This window comes from Nanorana parkeri, unplaced genomic scaffold (assembly GCF_000935625.1).
Source record: "Nanorana parkeri isolate BGI_ZX_2015 unplaced genomic scaffold, ASM93562v1 scaffold191, whole genome shotgun sequence".
Lineage (NCBI taxonomy): Eukaryota > Metazoa > Chordata > Amphibia > Anura > Dicroglossidae > Nanorana > Nanorana parkeri.
The window spans coordinates 1,394,944-1,415,410 of NW_017306459.1; the positions used below are offsets into that span (position 1 = coordinate 1,394,944).

At 43.6% G+C, this 20,467-nt stretch overlaps 1 protein-coding gene across 1 annotated transcript in view; it reads right to left on the reverse strand.

Annotated features, from left to right (window-relative positions):
- Positions 1-19,815, reverse strand: part of RNF125 (ring finger protein 125) — a 28,119-nt gene extending 8,304 nt beyond the window's left edge. Inside the window, exons 1-2 of the mRNA XM_018555312.1 lie at positions 19,682-19,815; positions 1,049-1,202 (exon numbers count right to left, since the gene is read on the reverse strand). Coding sequence (XP_018410814.1) covers positions 1,049-1,202; positions 19,682-19,809 — 282 coding nt within the window. The 5' untranslated portion in view covers positions 19,810-19,815. The remainder of the gene's footprint in view (positions 1-1,048; positions 1,203-19,681) is intronic.
- Between the last annotated feature and the right edge of the window lie 652 nt (positions 19,816-20,467).

Here is a 20,467-nt window from a genome sequence, read left to right on the forward strand (position 1 = left end):
GGAGAGGCTACAACACTGTATATTTCTACAGTCTATCACAGTAACAGAAAAAGTGGTGTGATTTGTCTGGCAGTAATGTGTGATAGAACTAATATAAATCTCAGGACTAGATGGAAGAACTTACAAATCCTTTAGCAGGGGAAGCAGCTCCCCTACATGTATTTCAATTGCATATTTTGAAGTTTGTCTGCAGTAAAGGTTTAAAAGAGAATTAAAGCCCACCTTTTTTTTTTTTGCTTTGCTTTGAGTTCTCTTTTGGGTCACAGGAGTACATTTACAAATGTATTCCTGTTACCCAAAGTCAGCATATAGCAGCTACTGCCCACTGTATGCTGACAGCGCAGAGCCGCACTGGAGCCAGGAGGGATCACGACAATATATTCCGGATCCACCCCGCTGCCTGATTGACAGCTGGCTCTGCCTCTCTAAAGCCAGAACCAGCTGTGCCTGCCCCTTCCACTGTCTGACCCTCTAGTGAGCGCTGAAGGAACATAGAGGGGAGAATCCTCATGCGGAGCGGTAACTGTCAGTCACCATTCTCTGCAGCAAGGAGACCATGAACTGAGCGATCAAAAGTTCATGATTGCTCAGCTCTTGATCTATAGAGCCGGCGGTGACAGATGCAGTGTCACTGGCTCTAAGTATTGGGAAGAGTACGTTTTGCTCTGCTAATACTTCTCCTTTAAAAGTGCACAATACCCAGGACTGGACTACTTAGCACTAATATGCTATCCAAGGGTCCAACTTAGAACGCATCCAGAAGGTGTTAGGCTCATGTCCGCCAGGTTTGTTCCTGACTACACATGTGGGCTATTTATTACCTGTCAGAGATCAGCTTTCACACTCGGTAAGCTGTGTTGCTGGATTATGAAAAGAATGGTGGGGGAGTTGAATGAACATATCTAACATTTCATATCTCTTTTTCTTATAATAACAGTTTCCTAAGGTTAGCTTTTCCAACGTTTTGTGTGCTATACTCTATGAAATGATTTCATAATAACGCAAAAATATTTTTTTCCAGAACAGCTTTGTGTATGGATACTTTTACCTTTTTCTCACACTCTTCACAATTCTGAAAAACAGTTTTCATCTTCTTTATGATGTCTACAGCAGGCGTTCCTTCAGATGACAAGTGGGTGCGGCAGTAAGGGCAGGCATATGAATTATTCCTCAGACTAGCTTTTATACAGGTGTGACAAAACCTACAAGACAGGAAAGGAAAACAATTAGTGTACTTTTCTAAATAAATACATCTATGGGTTTATCAGGAATTCTGCAAAACATACTCCTTGGAATTTGTGTCTTAGAATAATCCTTGGAATAAGTGTCTTTAGAACCCATTTGTGCATTCGCATGACAAATGTTGGTCCTTGCCCCAGATTTATGAACCTGTTGAATTTGGCCCAAGCACCAACATTTGCGCACTGAGGCTGGAGTGTCACTAACAGATACTACATCTGCAGTGCAGCTCAGTAACACTGTAACCGAGCCTGATAAAATCACAGGCTTAGTGATGCTGAGCTCTCTGCCCAGCCAACGTGACTGTTACACAGCAGGCACAGTGGCCAAGGAATTTTGCTGTGGGTTGGCAAAGCCCGATGGGGAACTCTGAAAGATTGCTATTGGCAAGGCAATTTGCCCACTGCCTGCTGTCAATCAGTAGCACAGCCGATGATGAGGGAACTAGTCCCTCATAATCCCCTTTAGGCTCCACCCACTGTTAAGGTGGCCATACATTATATGATTTTCGTTTGAAATGTTTCATTCGTTAGCCATACTAACCAATCAATTTTTGCCGAAATAATTTCCTTTTGTGCACGTGCTGTGTCCTTGCAGAGATTTTTAAAGAACGAAAACCCCACTGATTAATCAATTTTCGAACAAAAAATTTAAATTACAAATTCTCTTTCACAGCGAACTTTAGAGCTTTATTAGCAAAAACAAGCCAGTTTTTACCTTCAGGTAACTTGCCATTTACTTATGTTATGTTTAGTGTTTGTATTGACAAAAAAAGAAGCATGGCTTATACTTAAATAATGACACAGGGGATGCTTACAAACCCAAACCATATCATGTTCATACAGCTGGTAGATAATTCTATTTTGCTTACATATAGAAGAGATGGTGACAGTCTGCACTGGACACACCTACAGTTTAGTTGTTGCCCATTGCACTGCCATATTAGCTTTACTTATTGTTCTGACAAAAGTTAATAATTACACATGAGAGTACTGCTGACCTAGTTTTAAAGTTCACAACCTCAGATGATCGGTACATAAAGTCAATCAGATATGCTTAACATATAGGATTATGGGACATAAATTACGTTACAGATTTAAGTATATGTTTGGCAACTAGAAAATAGAGATGAGCCTGGACTTGGTGCGAACCCATTTTGCCTGAGTTTTCCCAAGCCTGCTGAAAACTGTGACTGCCACCCCTCCTTCCGGGCAAATGAATTTCAGACAGGCACATTTCTCACCCCACAACTATACGTCACAAAGGGATGGGGAATGCCCCAGACGCAACTGCCGCCACTGGTTGGGCCAGGATGGAGTAGTGGCGGTCACAGTTTTGAGTGGGCTTGGGCAAGCTCAGGGGGACTGGGTCTACTAGAGAAAACCTCAAAAGTTAGCTGCCAACTGTAATTTGTAGGGAGCACTGGTGACCTGGCTCATCGGATCCGTCCAGCCTTGTACTAAGGTATTCACTTACAAAGCATGTGGAAAACTAAAATGAACGTTTCATAAGCTTTAAAAAACGGCAAATAAACCTGAAACTCTGGAAAATTCCTGCTTCTTACTACGGAATGGAAGCATAATGTATATTTACCTTGTGTCAATAATACTGACTTATGGTTGAGATGTATTAGAACTTCTTCTATTAGAATTAATAGCTGCAGTTTGTTCGCTGGACTTACCAGCTTCGGAATATTACATTATATTGTCCACCCCTGACTTAGCCCATTCCCGGTCTAGATATATTTTATGTATGAATGTCATATGTTATGTATTAAAGTTGGTTACATACATTCATACCCCAGTCATGGGATAGGAAAGTTTAGAAAACACAATGAACCTTTTATGCAAAGACATGCTTTATTATATAAAAAACAAAACTAGATCCAAGTGGCATAAAGGTCTACACAAACTAATAATATCTACAGAAAATGTGGTATGTCAGACTCAAGGGTCTGGGAAACGACAGGACATTTCTAACCTTTGCTTCACAACTGCCTGCTAAATATTTTGGAGCACAACACTTCCCTCTAGCATTTGTTTGCATTGTCATCCATTTCAGTTGATGTCTTAAAGAGTTCAAGTCGAACGTTGCTGTAAGTTTATAGGGTTTGTTCACCATTACACTGCATTTTACACCCCCCCATGTATTATAGTATGCTCAGCACATTGGAAACAATTGCTCAGCTGTTAAAAAATGTGCTCCTGTAGCAGTCCATATCTATAGGATGTGTGTGACCTTTTTCCAAAAATCCCTTGGAAGGTGACACCCCTCTATTCTGCCTGAACGACAGGACCATATATTTCATGTGCGCTGCCAACCTGTTACAGAAGGAGGAAGAGTGCACTGCATATACACAGTGTTTCACCAGCTGGAGCGTATGCGCAGTACTTCAATTGTGGTGTGCTATGTGCATTTCTTCCAGATCTATTCAGTAATCCAAGCTGACACTTTGCCCTGTGCAGGAGCTTCCTGTAATAAAGAACAGTCACTGCTGCTCTCCCTCCTTGTGCAGGGTGACTGATCTTGTACCTGCCCCTCCTGTTGATTTCTGCAGGCCGCCTGTAGTGGGTGGGGCCTGCTGGGTGCCTCCCACAGCTCTGCTCTCTGTACAGGATATGTGCAGCACAGTAATTATGTCACTGCTACTTTTACAAGGTAATTGCAAAGGCATTTTGTGCACACAAAATGGATTTAGATCCATCCTACAGGTATGGGCTGCTAAAGAAGCACTTTTTTTTTTTTTTACAGCTGTGCAATAGTTTGCAATGTGCTGGGCATGCTGTAATGCATGGGGGTGGGGGGATTTGTGTAAAATGGTCTGTAAATGTAAACTAACCCTTTAATTTGTCCATGAGCAGCTTTTCTAGCTGGGATTTATGTCTTACAATTTGATCAATCTTCTAGGGGCCCACATTGGGCAGGATAAGTCATTGTAATGTTTTTGTCTCTCCTTTTTGCCTTTAGAAGCTCAACGGTCATAGAGAAATAGGATGATATCATTTTGGGTACATGCCAGGAGACAAGGAAATGATACAAAGTTCAAAACAACATGCTACAGGCTTCCAGTCTCCAGTAGCAATATTCATAGTGATTTCATGGCGTCCTGCTTGACTAGAGCATGTGGTGTACAAAGTAAAGCATCAGTCGACAAATTAATATGCAATTCAGAAGCTAGCCTGTCCAATCCAGGAGCCAGCAGGATTTCGTTTTAGAAGCCAGCTCTATTGACAACAACTAAAAAAAAAAAACATTAAAAAGTCAGACTCCAAACTAATATAGAATTCAGGACCCAGTCTGTCCATCTCCGCTGACAACAATTAGAGAAAACCTTAAAAGTTAAGCGCAAACTTCTTATTTTTGAGGAGCATTGGCTTTCTGGCTCCCAGGACTTGTCTTGCCCTGATATAAACCATAAATTGAACTGGATCTGGAACAACATGATTAACACCAATAATTAACATGAAGCCAGGACAAAAAAACACTAGAAATAGAATTATTGTTGAGCAGAGAAGGTATTCTAGAAGGTGCTGATTGGAGGGAGAGATATTTGGACTTTTTTTTTTTTTGACCATGTCCATAGACCATTTATTTCATCAACAATCTTCCTATACGATTATACTGTATATGCAATTAACATATTTTAGCATTGTTATCTACTTGTAAAGGCATCCATTGTCTATACATTTAAAAACATTGAGACTGATACTGGAGTGACTGTGATGTCAGCAGCCCGAGTAGACTCAGAGCTGCCACTCGACTATCACTCTACACTATTCCTCATCGTTCCTCCCTCAACAGCTACATAAGAGTTTATGCAGGGAGATGAAGGGAGGGACGGTGGAGCTGGGCCAGCTCTCTGGAAGAGGAGAGGACTAAAACCTGCAAGAAAGAGGGGACTATGCTAAGGATTTGACTCTTCCTGAAAAAGTCAAATTTTATGGCAAGTTCAAAGGCGCATTGCTGGTAAATCAAAAATTGATTATGGAAATCAAAAAGGCTACAAGTAAGCATTTAAAATGCTTGATTCTGTGCTTTTACCTGTAAGTGGGTGACAGGGTCTCCCAATACCACAACTACTACTGGTTTATGTCTATTACTTTGTTCCTCTCCCCAATCTGCCTAACCTGTGAAACCAGAAGTACACAAATAAATAAATAACTAGGCCACACGTCAAAATCCTGAAGATCAACTTCAAAGACTACAACAGATAAGAGTGGACATCTTACCATAGCAACCAGGTTTCAGCTGTCACTTTCTGGCTAGTTGCTATGATAAACCATTATTTTCCACTACACCGCTATTTGAAATTTAACTCCACTGATACCTTACTAATTTCACAGCTACAAATGTAAAAACCGACCATAGCGCATCAAAATTGGGCACTTACTTTTATTAAAAGGTAGCAAAACTCATATCTCAAGGTTTGTATTGACAAAGGAGGAGTTTTCTATCATTGTAGGTCCTTGCAGCTACAGTATAGTATGTACTGTATGCAATTAAATAAAACACGCTCAGCACAGCCCAAAAGGCATTGGGTGTGAATAGACCCTATGAGCATGCACTACTTTTTTCTACTACACCGCAACACACGGGTTATTGTGGTGTGGTCTAACGCATTGAGACTGGGAGGTGCTTTTGGGGTGCCATTCATATGAAGGGCAACGCAACGCACCTGCTGCACTATGACACATGGTAGGTGTATTGTGCAGTAGTGTGTGTTAATTACACAGAACCATGTGATTAACACAAGGTAGGGCCCTGTTTGGGGAGGCCCTGTCAGGTGGCCCCATGATTTCTAATGGCGGATAGGGATACTGGTCATTTAGATTCCATGCAAAGACAACTGTCTCCTTTTTTCCAATTTGTACTATGAAAAGATTCAATAAAGTCTTCACATGTTACCTCCGACTCTTTATTACTGTGTTAACCACACTCACTACAGACTAGGTGCTGAAGTACCTAACGGACATTGTGACACACTACTCATGGCTGAAAATCATTGGTCACGTTATCAAACAAACAAATTGCAGCAAAAACAAATCAAAGTTCAACCTGTGAGTAAAAATAAAAGGTCAGCAGGTAAATTAGGATGAATTTATAATCCAAAATGTTACAACTGAACTAAAAAACTGAAGACGGGCTCCATACAATACAAGCCCTAAGCCACAAAATGACATTATGCTACAGGTCTCCATAGACAGATTAATGAGGGCAATAAACACTCCAGATTTTCAGGCCCATTTACAAAAATGTGATAACAAGTGATTCCGCTATTGCTTGAGGACATTTTATCTTACTGTAAGCAGGACCCAATCTTTCACTGTTCTATAAAGAAGAACAATGATTGTAAAATGCTCTTACCAGCACAATGTGGTTGGTGTACTAAAGGCATACGGGCTGTTCACTTTACAAGGGATTTTGCACTGTGCAGGGGAAGTTCCTTTAGCTTAGTGAATGATATGAAATTTCACTTTGCAAATACCTAGTCATGAGCAAAGAAAATATATTTTAAAAAACAAACAAAAAAAAAACCCGCTGTATTTTTGCTTGCACATGATTGGATGATGGAAATCAGTAGAGCTTCACCTCTTTCAATAAGCAAGGGGTGGACAAATGAATACAGAAGTCAGATCCAGTGCGGGCGATCGCATTGCGGCCAGAGGGCGTGGCTATGGTGCCATTCACTTCAATGGCCCGTCACGCCCCCTCCTGCCCCACTAAAAACGCACTGCATCTAGTGTGACTGTGACCTTAGAAAAGCCAGATATTTGGGAACTGGGCTGAATACCAGTAGAAGTGATGTCCTAAAAGAGATCCCTAATAATATTGTACATGGATAATATGTTAAAACTGATTAAGTGAAAGTACATCTGCTAAACAGGCACCGCTATGTAGTTACGTAGTAAAAGGTTGAATGCCACGACATTAGTCACATGATCTCTCAAAAAGGGGAGGATCATTGTTTTGAAGGGTATCTGTGGTAAAAGAAAAAAAAAAAGCTCCAATGCCAGCTGCTCTCCCCTGTCTGTGTAAGCAGAGGCAGCGGGTATCTGAGGGGACACAGAGGATCCAGCTGCTAGCACCCGGCGGCGAGGTGAGAAGCTTTCAGGAGACCCAGAGTGGCTCTCACACCGCCCCGCACTGCCTCCTGTGACAGGTGGAGGAGTCAGGATGAAGAGCAGGTTACAAGCACTCAGAAATGATGGCTGTGTGTTTCTAAATAACTGAGGACATTAAAGTCATTTTTGGTTTCGGTCTGACAACATTTTTATTTTCGGTTTCGGTCTAACAATTTTATTTTGGGGCATCCCTTATATTCAATTTTAAGAATTTTAAGAAGTTCTATCCCACTCCTAATAACCCTATTGATCTCGAAGTTTGAAAACTGAATTACTGAAGATTCCCATAGGTTGTACTTCCTCAATGCAGTGACACCATTTAGCCCTGTGAATCTGCACTTCCTTTTGTCACCATTCTAACTCATTCACACGGGTAATAGCCGTCCCGTACAGATCCGCCCTGCGTGCACGGCCGTATCGGGCAGCTCCCGGGAAAGACAGGTGCTGCTTGTGACTTGTATGCAGCGGCCTGTCCTTCTCTATGGGAGTACGTTGCCATATGCCGCCCTATGCTCACCCGACCTGCATGTCCGTGCACCAACAGGATGAATCCCGTCTGTGTCTGAGCAGGGACACCCGCACCCGTACGGACGGGCAGTTCAGGTGAGCGAAGGGCAGCGTACTCCCATAGAGAAGGACAGGCTGCTACGTACAAATCGCACACGCAGCACCTGTCCTTCCCGGGGCTGCCCGATACGACCGTGTACGACGGCTGGCCCAATAGGGCACGAGCCAGCCGTTCCTCGTGTGAATGAGGGCTTAAGGAGCTGATGGTCTTGCTGTCTTTTCCTAGACATTACATCTTTTCATTTGGAAGGATCACATAACCATACCAAGGTACTGGCCACATAAGAGGGCACCACAGGGGTACCAAGTTTAGTTACAGGTGTAGTTACATTACATAAAGTTATTATTTAAATCATTCTTTCATTTGGCAGTTTAGCAGTGCTTATATATAAATGTGCACACTTGTCATACATTGATAGATCATAATGAACTTTGTCAAAGTATGATCCACTCTTTCTGTGTAAACTAAGGAGGGATATTTCACACTGACACAAATATGTACTACTTAAATACAGTTAAGCCGCGTTTATTGCCTCTTGAGCCTCTACTTAATCTTGGACTGCTGTTCAAAATAGTTTTGAACCCACAAACCTTACACCTATCACCTGCTATGCACTAAACACTCAGTTTATAATACATGGAGCAGTATATTACAACTTTATCCTTTGGCTGGGCAGATTTCACATCCTTTACCATTATTCTAGAGCAGTGGTTCTCAACCTTTCTAGGGCCGGGACCCCTTGGTAAGATTTGCCAAGTTGTGGTGACCCCCAACGGTAAAATTTAGGGATGACGCGGCTGCTGCAGCGACATCTGGCGGTGGGGCGGGAGAACTGACACAGCTGCGTTAGGAGAGGGCTGAGGAAGACTCTCACCTAGCACAGCAGAAATCACACAGCGACCCACAGGTTGAGAACCACTGCTTAAAGGAGACAACAATTTTTATTAATAATTAGAACCGCGTTATGTAACGTAAAGCGTATGCCGCCAGAATAAAAAAAACAAAAACTGCATAGGAATGCATAGCTAGATTCCTAATAGCTATTTCCCTTTGCAATAGCCAATAGCAAACCAGCTATTGCTCCCACCCTCTGCTGCTGTCAATCACTAGAAGGGGACCTGATGGAGAACTTCAGGTCCCCCTCTGCTGATTGGCAGCAGCAGTGGGCGGGTGCAATAGCTAGTTTGCTATTGCAAAGGGAAATAGCCAATAGGAATCTAGCTATGCATTCCTATAGTGGGGGGGGTTTTTTCTGACTTACGCTGTCCCGATGTAAAAAAAAACCTAACAAAACAGAGCAGAGAAAGGTTTACTCAGCTCGATCGAGCAGCGGTTCTCAACCTGTTGCGACCCACAGGTTGAGATCCGCTGTTCTAGAGTAACTTTCTTGTTCATAAACGGTCTAACAAACGGTGTGTAAACTGCCTTACTGCTCCTATTTTGGTTTCCTGAATGTATATACTGCCAACATATTTTGCAGCATTTTACAGGCTACATATAAACACTTGCAAAAGTTCTTGCCCCAAAGAAGCAAATGAATTGAACATCCCTACAACAGTCATTCAAAAACAAACGCTTCATGGCAAAAATGGTCAGACACCAATTAAATTAGGACATTAAAACCCTTGAACTTATTTTCACTGCCAGTCTGCTCTGTATCAAGTTTCTGAATGGTAATACAGACCTCTGATGTTGATGAACCAGGTTCCTACTTGGGAAGCTGTGTTTAGGTTCTCTATAGCGACTGGTTGTCTATGAAACAGCCATGCAAGTGGTAGGCCTAAACTTAGCAGAGTACTGACTTTCCCAGGAACATGGACAAAGCCAGAGATGAAGACACTCAGAAGGGAATTTATCAAAACTGGAGCAGACAGAATCTGGAGCAGTTGACTGTGGTAACCAATCAGCTTCTCTCTTCAGTTAAGATTTGAAAATGAAAAAGAGAAGCTGATTGGATGCCATGCACAGCTACTCCAGATTTTGTCTGCTCCAGTTTTGATGAATTCCCCTCTCACTGTTTTATAATTCTGGGTGCAAAATCTGCGGTAATGTTGGCCTCCGGAGAGGACATAAACACTGACTGGCCCTGGGCAGACTTGGTTCATCTGCATGGAGGTCTGTTCTAACTATTCATAAACCTGATAGATGTTTTTAAAAGAAGGTTTTGGTTGGAGTTAAGTTGGGGATACACAGTTAGAATTTTCCATTTTGAAATATTGGTTTTGAATATCTAAGGTATTGGTGTAAGGCCCCATTCACACAAGAAACGGCCGGCACGTACAGCTCCATGCTGCGTGCACGGCTGTATCGGGCAGCTCCCGGAAAGGACAGGTGCTGCGTGTGATTAGTACCCAGCCCCTGTCCTTCTCTATGGGACTACACGCCCGTACGCCGCCCTACGCTCACCCGCCCTGCATGTCCGTGCGGGTGTCCGTACCTGTACGCTGACAGGATGGATCCTGTCTGCGTCCGAGACGGGACACCCGCACCTGTGGTCAGCGTAGGGTGGCGTGCCGTCGCATAGTCCCATAGAGAAAGACGGGCTGCGTACTAATCACATGCAGCACCTGTCCTTCCCGGGAGCTGCCCGATGCGGCCGCGCACGCAGCATGGAGCAGTACGTGCCGGCCGTTTCTTGTGGGAATGACGCCTAAATTTGATGATTGTTTTTGACCAAAGTGATGAAAAATATCGAAGAACTGTAAGATTTGTGTTGAATGAAATTTTACCGGTGAATGTGGTTTTCATTCCAAAACCGACTGTTGAAATGAAATTTTGAACAACCTTTGACAAGTCTCTGATGGCATTATTAAATGTTCTGATGGTATTTTGTTGTATGAAAGCTTGTATAGCAATCTACCAATGTATACCCATCTTAACATTCATTGTATGTTTGTTTGAGTGTGTGGCTTGTTTTGATTTGTACATTTCACATTAAAAACTCTTGGAAGGAGCAATAGCAATGCAAAAAAAAGTTACCCTCGGGCGTCCCCCACAACCCAGAGTGCTCTGATATGTAAACACTGATTTTCATTCACAAAGGTAATGGCTAGCCCACACCCTAAGGCTGCCTGATTTACATTACTAGTTCTGCTTTACACGTTTACAAATGCAAAACGTTCATTTACATTTAGGCATATTACAAAACTTTTTTTTTTAACTGAATAATCAGATTATACGTACACTGAAAGAAAGAATTGTTTCTAAACGTTCCAAACATAATGTTCAAAATGGAATAAACCTCGCTTATACCATGAGCCAATGTTTGCAGATTCTCTCTGGTGTTTGTAACAGACAAACATATGCAAAGTTCTGTATGTGGTGACAAGCCATTATTTGTATTCACACCCCAATTTTTAACTGGAAGCTTTGAGAAATGCCTTTCTTGCTACAGGTTAAAGCGTGTTTAGGAGAAGATTGTCTTTGGACAACTTTAACTCTTAGGATTCACTTTTGGTGGGGTGTCCAAAAATTGCAGAGAAGTGCTCAGAGTAACAAAATACATAATTTCTTACATTTTTCTTACAATTATGCTGAAAAATATCCAGATTGTTTGATATGAAGAACACACCCAAATTTGATTAAAACCTAGATTAGATAATGTATTAAAGAACAGGGTTCCGTGCTCCAGGGTTACATGGATGAGTCCAGCTGGAGGTCCCATCAGATCCATTTTCGAAGGTCACCGCTACTCAAGCTCCCCCTCTAGTCTCCAGCAGAACTGAGCACCCTCCAGAAGGAAGGATCTACAACTTAAAGGAGAACTATGGGGTCAGTGTTTTTCCCCACAGTTCTCCTTAGGGTAACGGGAGGACAATTCCTTTAATAATCAGTTTAGTGTCACTTTAACATAGCTGCCATAAAGAGTAGGGACATTAAGGATGTAGGCGCTGGTCTCACCCTCTGTGAAATTGGGTTTTCATACACACAGTATCATTATCTAATATGTCACGGGCAGGGCCCTCCTTCCCATCTTGTCTTGTATTGTAATGTCTTCCTTATATTGAAAAGCTCTGCACTGTTGGTGCTATATAAATCCTGTATAATAATAATAACAACTATCAGCTTTTACCTGTGAATATTTTGCAACCAAACTGATGTGCTTCAGTGATAGTGGGAAGGCTTTACCCCAACTAGAATTAGGCAGTTAACATGGTGATCTGAACAAAAAGTACTATTTTAAAGGAGTGTGAAGACTGAAATGAGATCATATAATGGCTAGAGATTTGCATTTGACTTCTATGTGCCTGAATTGACATTGTTTACACAGCTTTTCACTTCTGTCAAACACTGGGTACATATCCTGTTATCCTTACAGCAAGCGATGATGATACATTGTAACACAGACACAGGAAGAGGAGGTCACAGGACTGATTAAGAGCTTTCTCCATGTGATCTGTGTTGTCTTCTTTCTTGCTGCACATGGATCTGTTTTTGTTAAATTACACTAGACTCCAGTGGCTGTGAAGGAGATATGAACGAGGAAATTCAGTCTGGGGCTACTCAGATATAGTAAATGAAGGTTATCTCAAAGCCACACAGAGGCATTTCCGGAGTGATCAGCTCAAGCCATGTGTCCGCAAGCTCATGTTAGGTCGGGAATTATAATCAATATGAACAAGCTGAGTCCCCTAGAGAAATGGTAAAGCCTACCTCTAGGCCCCATATCCCCCTCCTTATAATGCTGCTGAAGTCTGGGCAGCAGCATTGTCTGTGTGGCTTTCTAAAAGCCGGTATTTGGTTATGTTTAAAGCACATTTCCACTTTTGTGGCCAAATCGGGATAACACCTACTTTATAGTTGTTTCATGTTCCCATTCACATTCAGTTTACGAAAAGTGCATATTACCTGCTTCAAAATGCTACCTAGCTGCCCTCCATGTAATGATAAGGAGGGGGCTGTGCCAAGTTATGTTTACTCTAATTAACCCTGTGGCGGCAGATTTCATTATCAGATGTAAAATTGATTTAAACACTGTGGGGTGAATTTATCAAAACTGGAGCTGATGAAATCTGGAGCAGCTGTGCACAGTAACCAATCAGCTTCTCTGCTTCTTTTTCAAATCTTAACTGAACAAACGGAAGAGGGAAGCTGATTGGTTACTATGGGCAACTGCTCCAGATTTTGTCTGCTACAGTTTTGATTAATTCCCCTCTCTGTGTCCTAAAAAAAGGTAAAAGACTTTGAGGCATTGTATGCTAATAAGAAGTTCAGTCTGTCCCTCCACTTTCACTTTTAATCTGCTCAGAGCAGCCTTGAATCTGCACAAATACCTTCACCAAAGAAACATTTAAAAGGTGTATGTGAATACGAACACAGAACAAACACAGACTGCAAAAGTGCAAATACATGTTAAAGTGACATAAACCAATACTGTAATGTGTGCCTTACTGTAATCCATGGTTGTTTCCCTTCTCTTTGCTGCTCTTCCTTTTAAATCCGTCTCTCTTCTCATGCTGGGCAGAACTTCTGTTTTGCAGCAGACTGCCTTGTCTCTGGAATGGCTACATGGTGTCTGTGTGTTGGTTTGCAACCTGAGCCAGCACTACAGGAAGAGGCAGTCAGCTGCAAAGGGAAGTTCTCCCCAAGCATGAGAAGACATGAGGATTTAAAAGGAAGAGCAGCAAAGAGAAGTGAAACTACCATGGATTACAGTAAGGCGCACATTACAGTATTGGTTTATGTTAAAAAATCTGAGGGTTTAATGTCACTTTAAGCAAAGGATTGGCCTTCCATCTGGCAGCACTCAGGCCTGGCAATAAGTCATAGAGGCACTAAGGAGGGGGGGATGCATGTTTTGGCATGTAATTACGTACAATCATGCACATCTATGCATGTATGGTGTTTAGAGGTATGTGCTTAAAAGAGAATTATTGGAAGAGTGAAATAGACTCTTCCCCATAGTTAGAGAAGATGTGTGATACTGAAGCTATCACACGTTTGCTTTATTGATCGAGAACTGATACCGCCGATCGCTCATTTCCCGATCATCGCCTTGCAGAGAGTGATATTATCCTTAATAATAATCCCGCAGGGATTCCCCCCTCCCCTCTCCGTTCCTCCAGCGCTGACTGGAGGGACAGACAGGGGGGACTATGGGCCTCTAGTGAGGCAGAGCCAGCTGTCAATCAGGTGGCAGGGTGGACCTTGACAATATTGTCGTGATCTTTCCTGGCTGCTGCGCGGCTCTTTCCTGTCAACATATAGCGGGCAATGGTCCACTATATGATGAGTCTTCCTTAAAGATCTCAGGATGCTTAGACCAGAGCTCAGAGGAGAGGAAGTGGATGGTGGTAGGGTAGGGCTGCTGCTGGTCATCTAGTTCGGGGGTGGGGGTTGTTGCTGCTGGTCGTCTGGGCCATCAGAGCATCCCGCCCAGCTCATGGACGTCATCAGTTGCCAGCGAGCTGGGCAGGATGCACTGGATGGCATCCCGCTGAGCAGTTGGACAGAGTATCATAGGTTGCTAAGAGCTCTTAGCAACCTGGGATTCTGTGGCTGTCCTTATAATGTGCCTCATTATAGGGATGGCCCTGTGTGTAAACATGCATAACTGCACATTATTACACACCAAAACATGTGTTTTTTTACACTGGATTTTGCTGCCTGCTTCAAATAGAAAGATCCAGCATAAAGGGGAGTGTACAAGAGCCCTAAGGCTAAGAGAGCAGACACTAGCCGATTAGCCCTGCTGAACTTACCTCTCCTATCATTCATTTTCCCCAACAAAAGGCAGCAGAAAACAAACTGAAGCCTAATATTTACAGAGACTTTTAGATCCAATCTCCTCGACACCTACATAGAGTCAGTAGATATGTTGGTCAGCAATCGTGTCACCCATCTCCCAGGTCAAGCAGCAAGGCTGCAGCATAAGTGTCCAGCTTATTATGTATACATGAAGCACCATGTGGCTGGCTTCTTTGTCCTCACATAACACACAGCACCCTTGTGTTTCCAGCAATATTCATTTCTATGGCATCATCCTTAGTCACGCTCTTCTCTCACTCTCATTGTTTCGCTTCAGGAAACCATCCATGTTTTTGTTCATGTGATGTCATTTCCTCGCTTTAAGAGCCGGCTTATTTAAAACAAGGCGAAAGGAAATTCCCACAAATCATATGCAACGTGATACCTGTGGAATATGTCAACAGGATGGACGCCAGCAGCTGTCCCACCACAGAGATTACTTCACTTTTCAAAACCCTCATTTGTCTGAAGTGAAGGCAAATACTGGCAGGAGACTTCCAGAAGGGAAAGCAATGTCGGGCCTTAAAGGAGAACTATGAGGTGAGTGCTTTTCACTCACCTCATAGTTCTAGCCGACCTGTGACAATGAGACTGTCACAGGTCGGCTCAGTAGATCGGGAGGTGAATGCCGCACAGGCCGCGGAGTGCGCAAGCTTACACTAGAAGAGGACGCACGCTGCCCATACACCTGCTGATTATCGTACGATCACGGGATCACCCGCGATTATCGTACGATAATCGCCATGTGTATGGGCACCTTAACACCCTTCTGACTGAAAACACAGAGTACCGGTAATCGTATATGAACCAACATAAAGGATCAATTATAATGTCCGTGTGTACTAATTATATTACCCAAAACTGCTGGTGCATGTACTGGATAAGTTATTACTAGTCTAAAAAATGTGTTCATACTTAAGGATGGCATTTGGCCTAGGTTTACACTAGAGCTGCTGCATAATCATGCATTTTTGCCATGCCATGTTTCTGATGCGTTTTTATGCTTCATCGTTTTTGTTTTGCCCAATAAAAATGACATATAGTATAGGTTGCTAAGGGGTGGGGGCTTGTTGTCATGCGCTAAAATGGATGAAGATGCATGTTATATGCATTTAGTATAGGTTGCTAGGGGGTGGGGGCTGGTTGTTATGCACTAAAACGGATGAAGATGCATGTTATATGCATTTAGTATAGGTTGCTAGGGGGTGGGGGCTGGTTGTTATGCACTAAAACGGATGAAGATGCATGTTATATGCATTTAGTATAGGTTGCTAGGGGGTGGGGGCTGGTTGTTATGCACTAAAACGGATGAAGATGCATGTTATATGCATTTTTCATTGTTCTCCAATTGAAGTCTACAGGGCCAAAAACACACTGGGGGAATTTATTAACGCAATTATGACTGTTTTATCCTCTTTGATCACTTTTTTTTTTAAGCACAAATATGTTTTGCAGCGCCTGTTAAGATGTTCGCCTGTTTTGCCTTGAGTGCGCCCTATTTTCCTGATTGCGAATGTCTGCGACAGTTCGCAACTGATTACATCTGCACTTGTCCTGCGGCTGTCTGAATCCGATGCATCACCTAACAATAAAATGGCAACTTAAGAAGTCTCCATGACCACGTCTTCAAGAAGCGACAGATACGCTTCTTGTCTGGAGTTGTGATTCTTCTTTCCTGGAGTCTATTCAATCTAATTTATGAACCAGATCACACTAGCAACATAAATCTGGCTCAAAGCGCGTCAAACATATCCCATGCGACCATATGCAAGTTCAAACACTCGCAATTGCGTTAATAAATTCCCCCCACTGAACGTATTTTAAGAAAAGTGGAGCAAACAGAATCTGGAGCAATTCCATGGCTTCTAATTTTTATTTCCAAAGCCTAACTGAACAAGCTGAAGAGAGAAGCTGATTGGATGCTATGCACAGCTACTCCAGATTTTGTCTGCTCCAGTTTTGATAAATTCCCCTCACTGCATAGCACCAAAAAGAAAGCATCTGCACCATTGCATGCAAACATTGCACTGCATTGTGCTGCCTGTGTGTGAACAGGCACCATAGAGAATGAGGTGATTTCCTTTGTCGTGTATTGTAGCACAACAGCATACTCGCGACAAATCACACTAGTGTTCACCAGGCCTAAGTCCCCATTCACACGTGTGCGATTTGAAGCACCTCAGCCATCATACGCATATGCACAACAAAAGAAATCCCATTTTTCTCTATAGGGCCCGTTCACACCTTTGTCTTGTGCTGCAATGCAACTTCAAGAACTCTGGGTAAAACTTTTATTAACCCTTGCAGTGGGGCTACCCCCGCACTGCATAGGTTAACTGCCCATTTTTGTGTAGGTGCTAAAAGAAAAAAAGTTCTACTCACCCTAACCTCGGATCCGGGTGGCAATCACAGCTCTCCCCCCAGCCTGTCTCCTCCTCAGCTGCAGTGAAGGTATGTCCCTTGGCATCCTGCATAGAACATGATGACTCGAGGATCCTTAGACTGCTGCAGAGGAGGGGGAGAGACACTGGAAGGACCGATCTAAGAGCATGCCGTCTCCGAGGATTGGATGAGTATAACTGTGTTGGGGTTTTTCTGCACCTAGAGACAGATGAGCAGTTAACCCTTGCGGTGCGGGGATAGCCCCACTGCAAGAGTTAATAAACATTGTGCCCGGAGTTCTTTTTTTAAGGTGCTGGTGCTTCTATTGCTTCTACACGGTGTAGTTTTAGCCCCATAGAATTCAATGTGAGCACATAAAAAGCGCGTGTAACATGCAAACTGCTGGCGCTATATAAATCCTGTATTATATAATAATAACAAACCATGCTAAAACAAACGCATGAAATAGCAGACGCACATGGATGAGACTAAACCTAACTCTGAAAATGTCCCTGATCATTGGTAGCTACACACCACACATTCACCCAGTAACAGGACAAGTGCTGCAGATGCTTATCACAACTGACACCAGACAAGTGACAGATGACAGAGGTTCCAGGGCTATAAATAATACTTAATAAGAGGATCCCACAACAAAATGCTGCGTTCAGATTAGAGCTGCAGCTAACGATTATTTTCAAAATCGATTAGTTAGCCGATTATTAAGTTCGATTAATCGGTTAATCGGATAAACAATAAAATACATTTTTTTAAGTGGCTCCAGTGATGGATTACTAGTTTGTATTGAGATTGCAGTCCATCACAGGAGCAAGCTTGGAGCGGTGGAAGTAAAAAAAAAAAAAAAAATAGTGTGGTGTGCAATATAGTGAAATGGAAAGTGTAAAATTATACAGCAATGAATGCAGAATGGCACCGGCTATAGAGGACTACAAATCCCAGCAATAGTACATTATACAGCGCAATGCAGAATACCACCAGCTATAGAGGACTACAACAAATCCCAGCAATAGTACATTATAAAGTGGTGCAATGCTAAATACCACCAGCTATAGAGGACTACAAAACCCAGCAATAGTACATTATACAGCGCAATGCAGAATACCGCCAGCTATAATGTACTATTGCTGGGATTTGTTGTAGTCCTCTATAGCTGGTGGTATTCCGCATTGCGCTGTATAATGTATTATTGCTGGGACTTGTAGTCCTCTATACAGCGCAATGCAGAATATCACCAGCTATAGAGGAGTACAACAAATCCCAGCAATACATTATACATACAGTGTATAATGTATTGCTGGGATTTGTATTCCTATGTATAATATACAGCACAATGTACCATCAGCTATAGAGGACTACAAATCCCACTATCCCAGCAATATATTATACAGCACCATGTGTGGGAAAGTGCAGGCTTACCTGAGCAGTCTTCCAGCAACTTGCTTCTGAGATCGGACCTGTCTGTCGGCGGCTGTCATCCCCCCACACCTGCTCCTCCTTACTACATCTCCCCGCGTCCCTGTGCCGATCGTGGATGTGGGCAGGCGGTGAGAGTGAGACGCGGAGGAGGTGCGGCGTGAAGATCGTGGATGCGGGCGGGCGGGTCTGGCAGCGGCGAGCATGAGGTGGGGAGGAGGTGCGGCGCAGCGCGTGTGGAGCCGTGAACAGGGCCAACTGATCGGAAGCCGATTAATCGATTATTGAAAAAGTTGACAACTTTTTCAATAATCGATTATAATCGATTATGTCGATTAGTTGTTGCAGCCTTAGTTCAGATCTGCACAGCGCAAAGTTTTTTTACAGGTCTGAAGGTAGCGGGATTGTATATTACAGGCCCATGCACGCAGTAATCTTGCGCAGTGTAAAATCTGTGTCATTTTTTTCTGTCATTTACACATCTTCAAGAACACATAACGAGACTGGAAACTAGGAATAGAAGAATTTTACAGACGTTTCTGCGTCTAAATTGACGCACTTTATGAAGCACTACATGTGTTCTTTTGTGCAGGAACTTTCTGCCAGCCAGATCCTTTGATGATATGATTTTATCATGCTCATGTACATGAGCCCCCATATGTCACCTACACATCCCCTATGTCATATTCTCTGCTCAGGTTTATGTCCATGGTCTTGGACTGAGCACAGTGCCAGTTGGGTTGTAGGAAAAGTTGAGAGGATGTCAGAACAAAGAACAATCAGAATGATTTGCAGGGAATGTAGGTCAGTGGATTGTGGCCCGGCATCCCCTGTAATACACACAAGCCAGAACAAAGAGCTGAGCTGTGCACCCTGCTACATGGGAAGCTGGGAGTGCAAAGTGACCAGAAACAGGAATGCCAATGTGGTCAGCAGTCCTGTCCGACAAGTAGAACAGGGAGAGAAGAAAGGAGGAGAGGGGGGGTGATCAGTCCAAGCCTGCCCGGCAAGTGGAACAGGGGGAATAGAAAGAGAAGGGGGGTGTAGGATTTGGGAAGTGTGAGAAGACAGGAGAAAAGTTGTTCGCGTTACTTTATAACACAAGACAAGAAGTAGATGAGTGCGGAGATAAGTCCCCGGGGCTGATCACCAATATGAGACATGTCACTATCAGCAGATGGGAACTTACACATGGCCACATCTTGTCCTCATCGGCCGGTTCAGGACCTCCAGACACACGGCACAATCGTAGCTGGGGTCTTCTATAGCCAGGGCTTTGTGATCTCTGCTTCCTTCGCTGCTTAGCACGGATCCCATGTTCGGAGTGTGCGGAGGGTGTACGGACACTGTACGGAGGGTGTATAGGGAGTCCGCAGAGTCTCGGGCACAGTTTACATGTGAAGGGCCAGCAGGAGGCGGATCGGGTTACAGCTTGGAGCGTTGTGCGGAGCTGCCCAATCACAGCCGCCCGCTATTGTTGGGAAGCAGCATGTGCTCAGTGCCAGGACTGTGCAAAGTAAACAGCATGAGGCAGGGGGCTGACTCCTGCTGCATGGGGCCCCTCCTTCTGGACAGACAGCTGGATGGGGGCCCTCTCTTTCTGGACAGACAGCTGGATTAGGACCCCCCTCCTTGTGGATAGAATACTAGATGGGACCCCCTCCTTCTGGGCATTATTCTAGATGGGACCCCCTCCTTCTGGACAGACAGCTGGATGGGGCCCTCTCCTTCTGGAAAGAGCTGGATTAGGACCCCCTCCTTGTGGATAGAATACTAGATGGAACCCCTTCCTTCTGGGCATTATTCTAGATGGGGCCCCCTCCTTCTGGACAGACAGCTGGATGGGGCCCTCTCCTTCTGGACAGACAGCTGGATGAGGACCCCCTCCTTCTGGGCATTATGCTAGATGGGGCCCCTCCTTCTGGGCATAATGCTAGATGGGGGTCCCTCTTTCTGGGCATAATGCTAGTTTGGG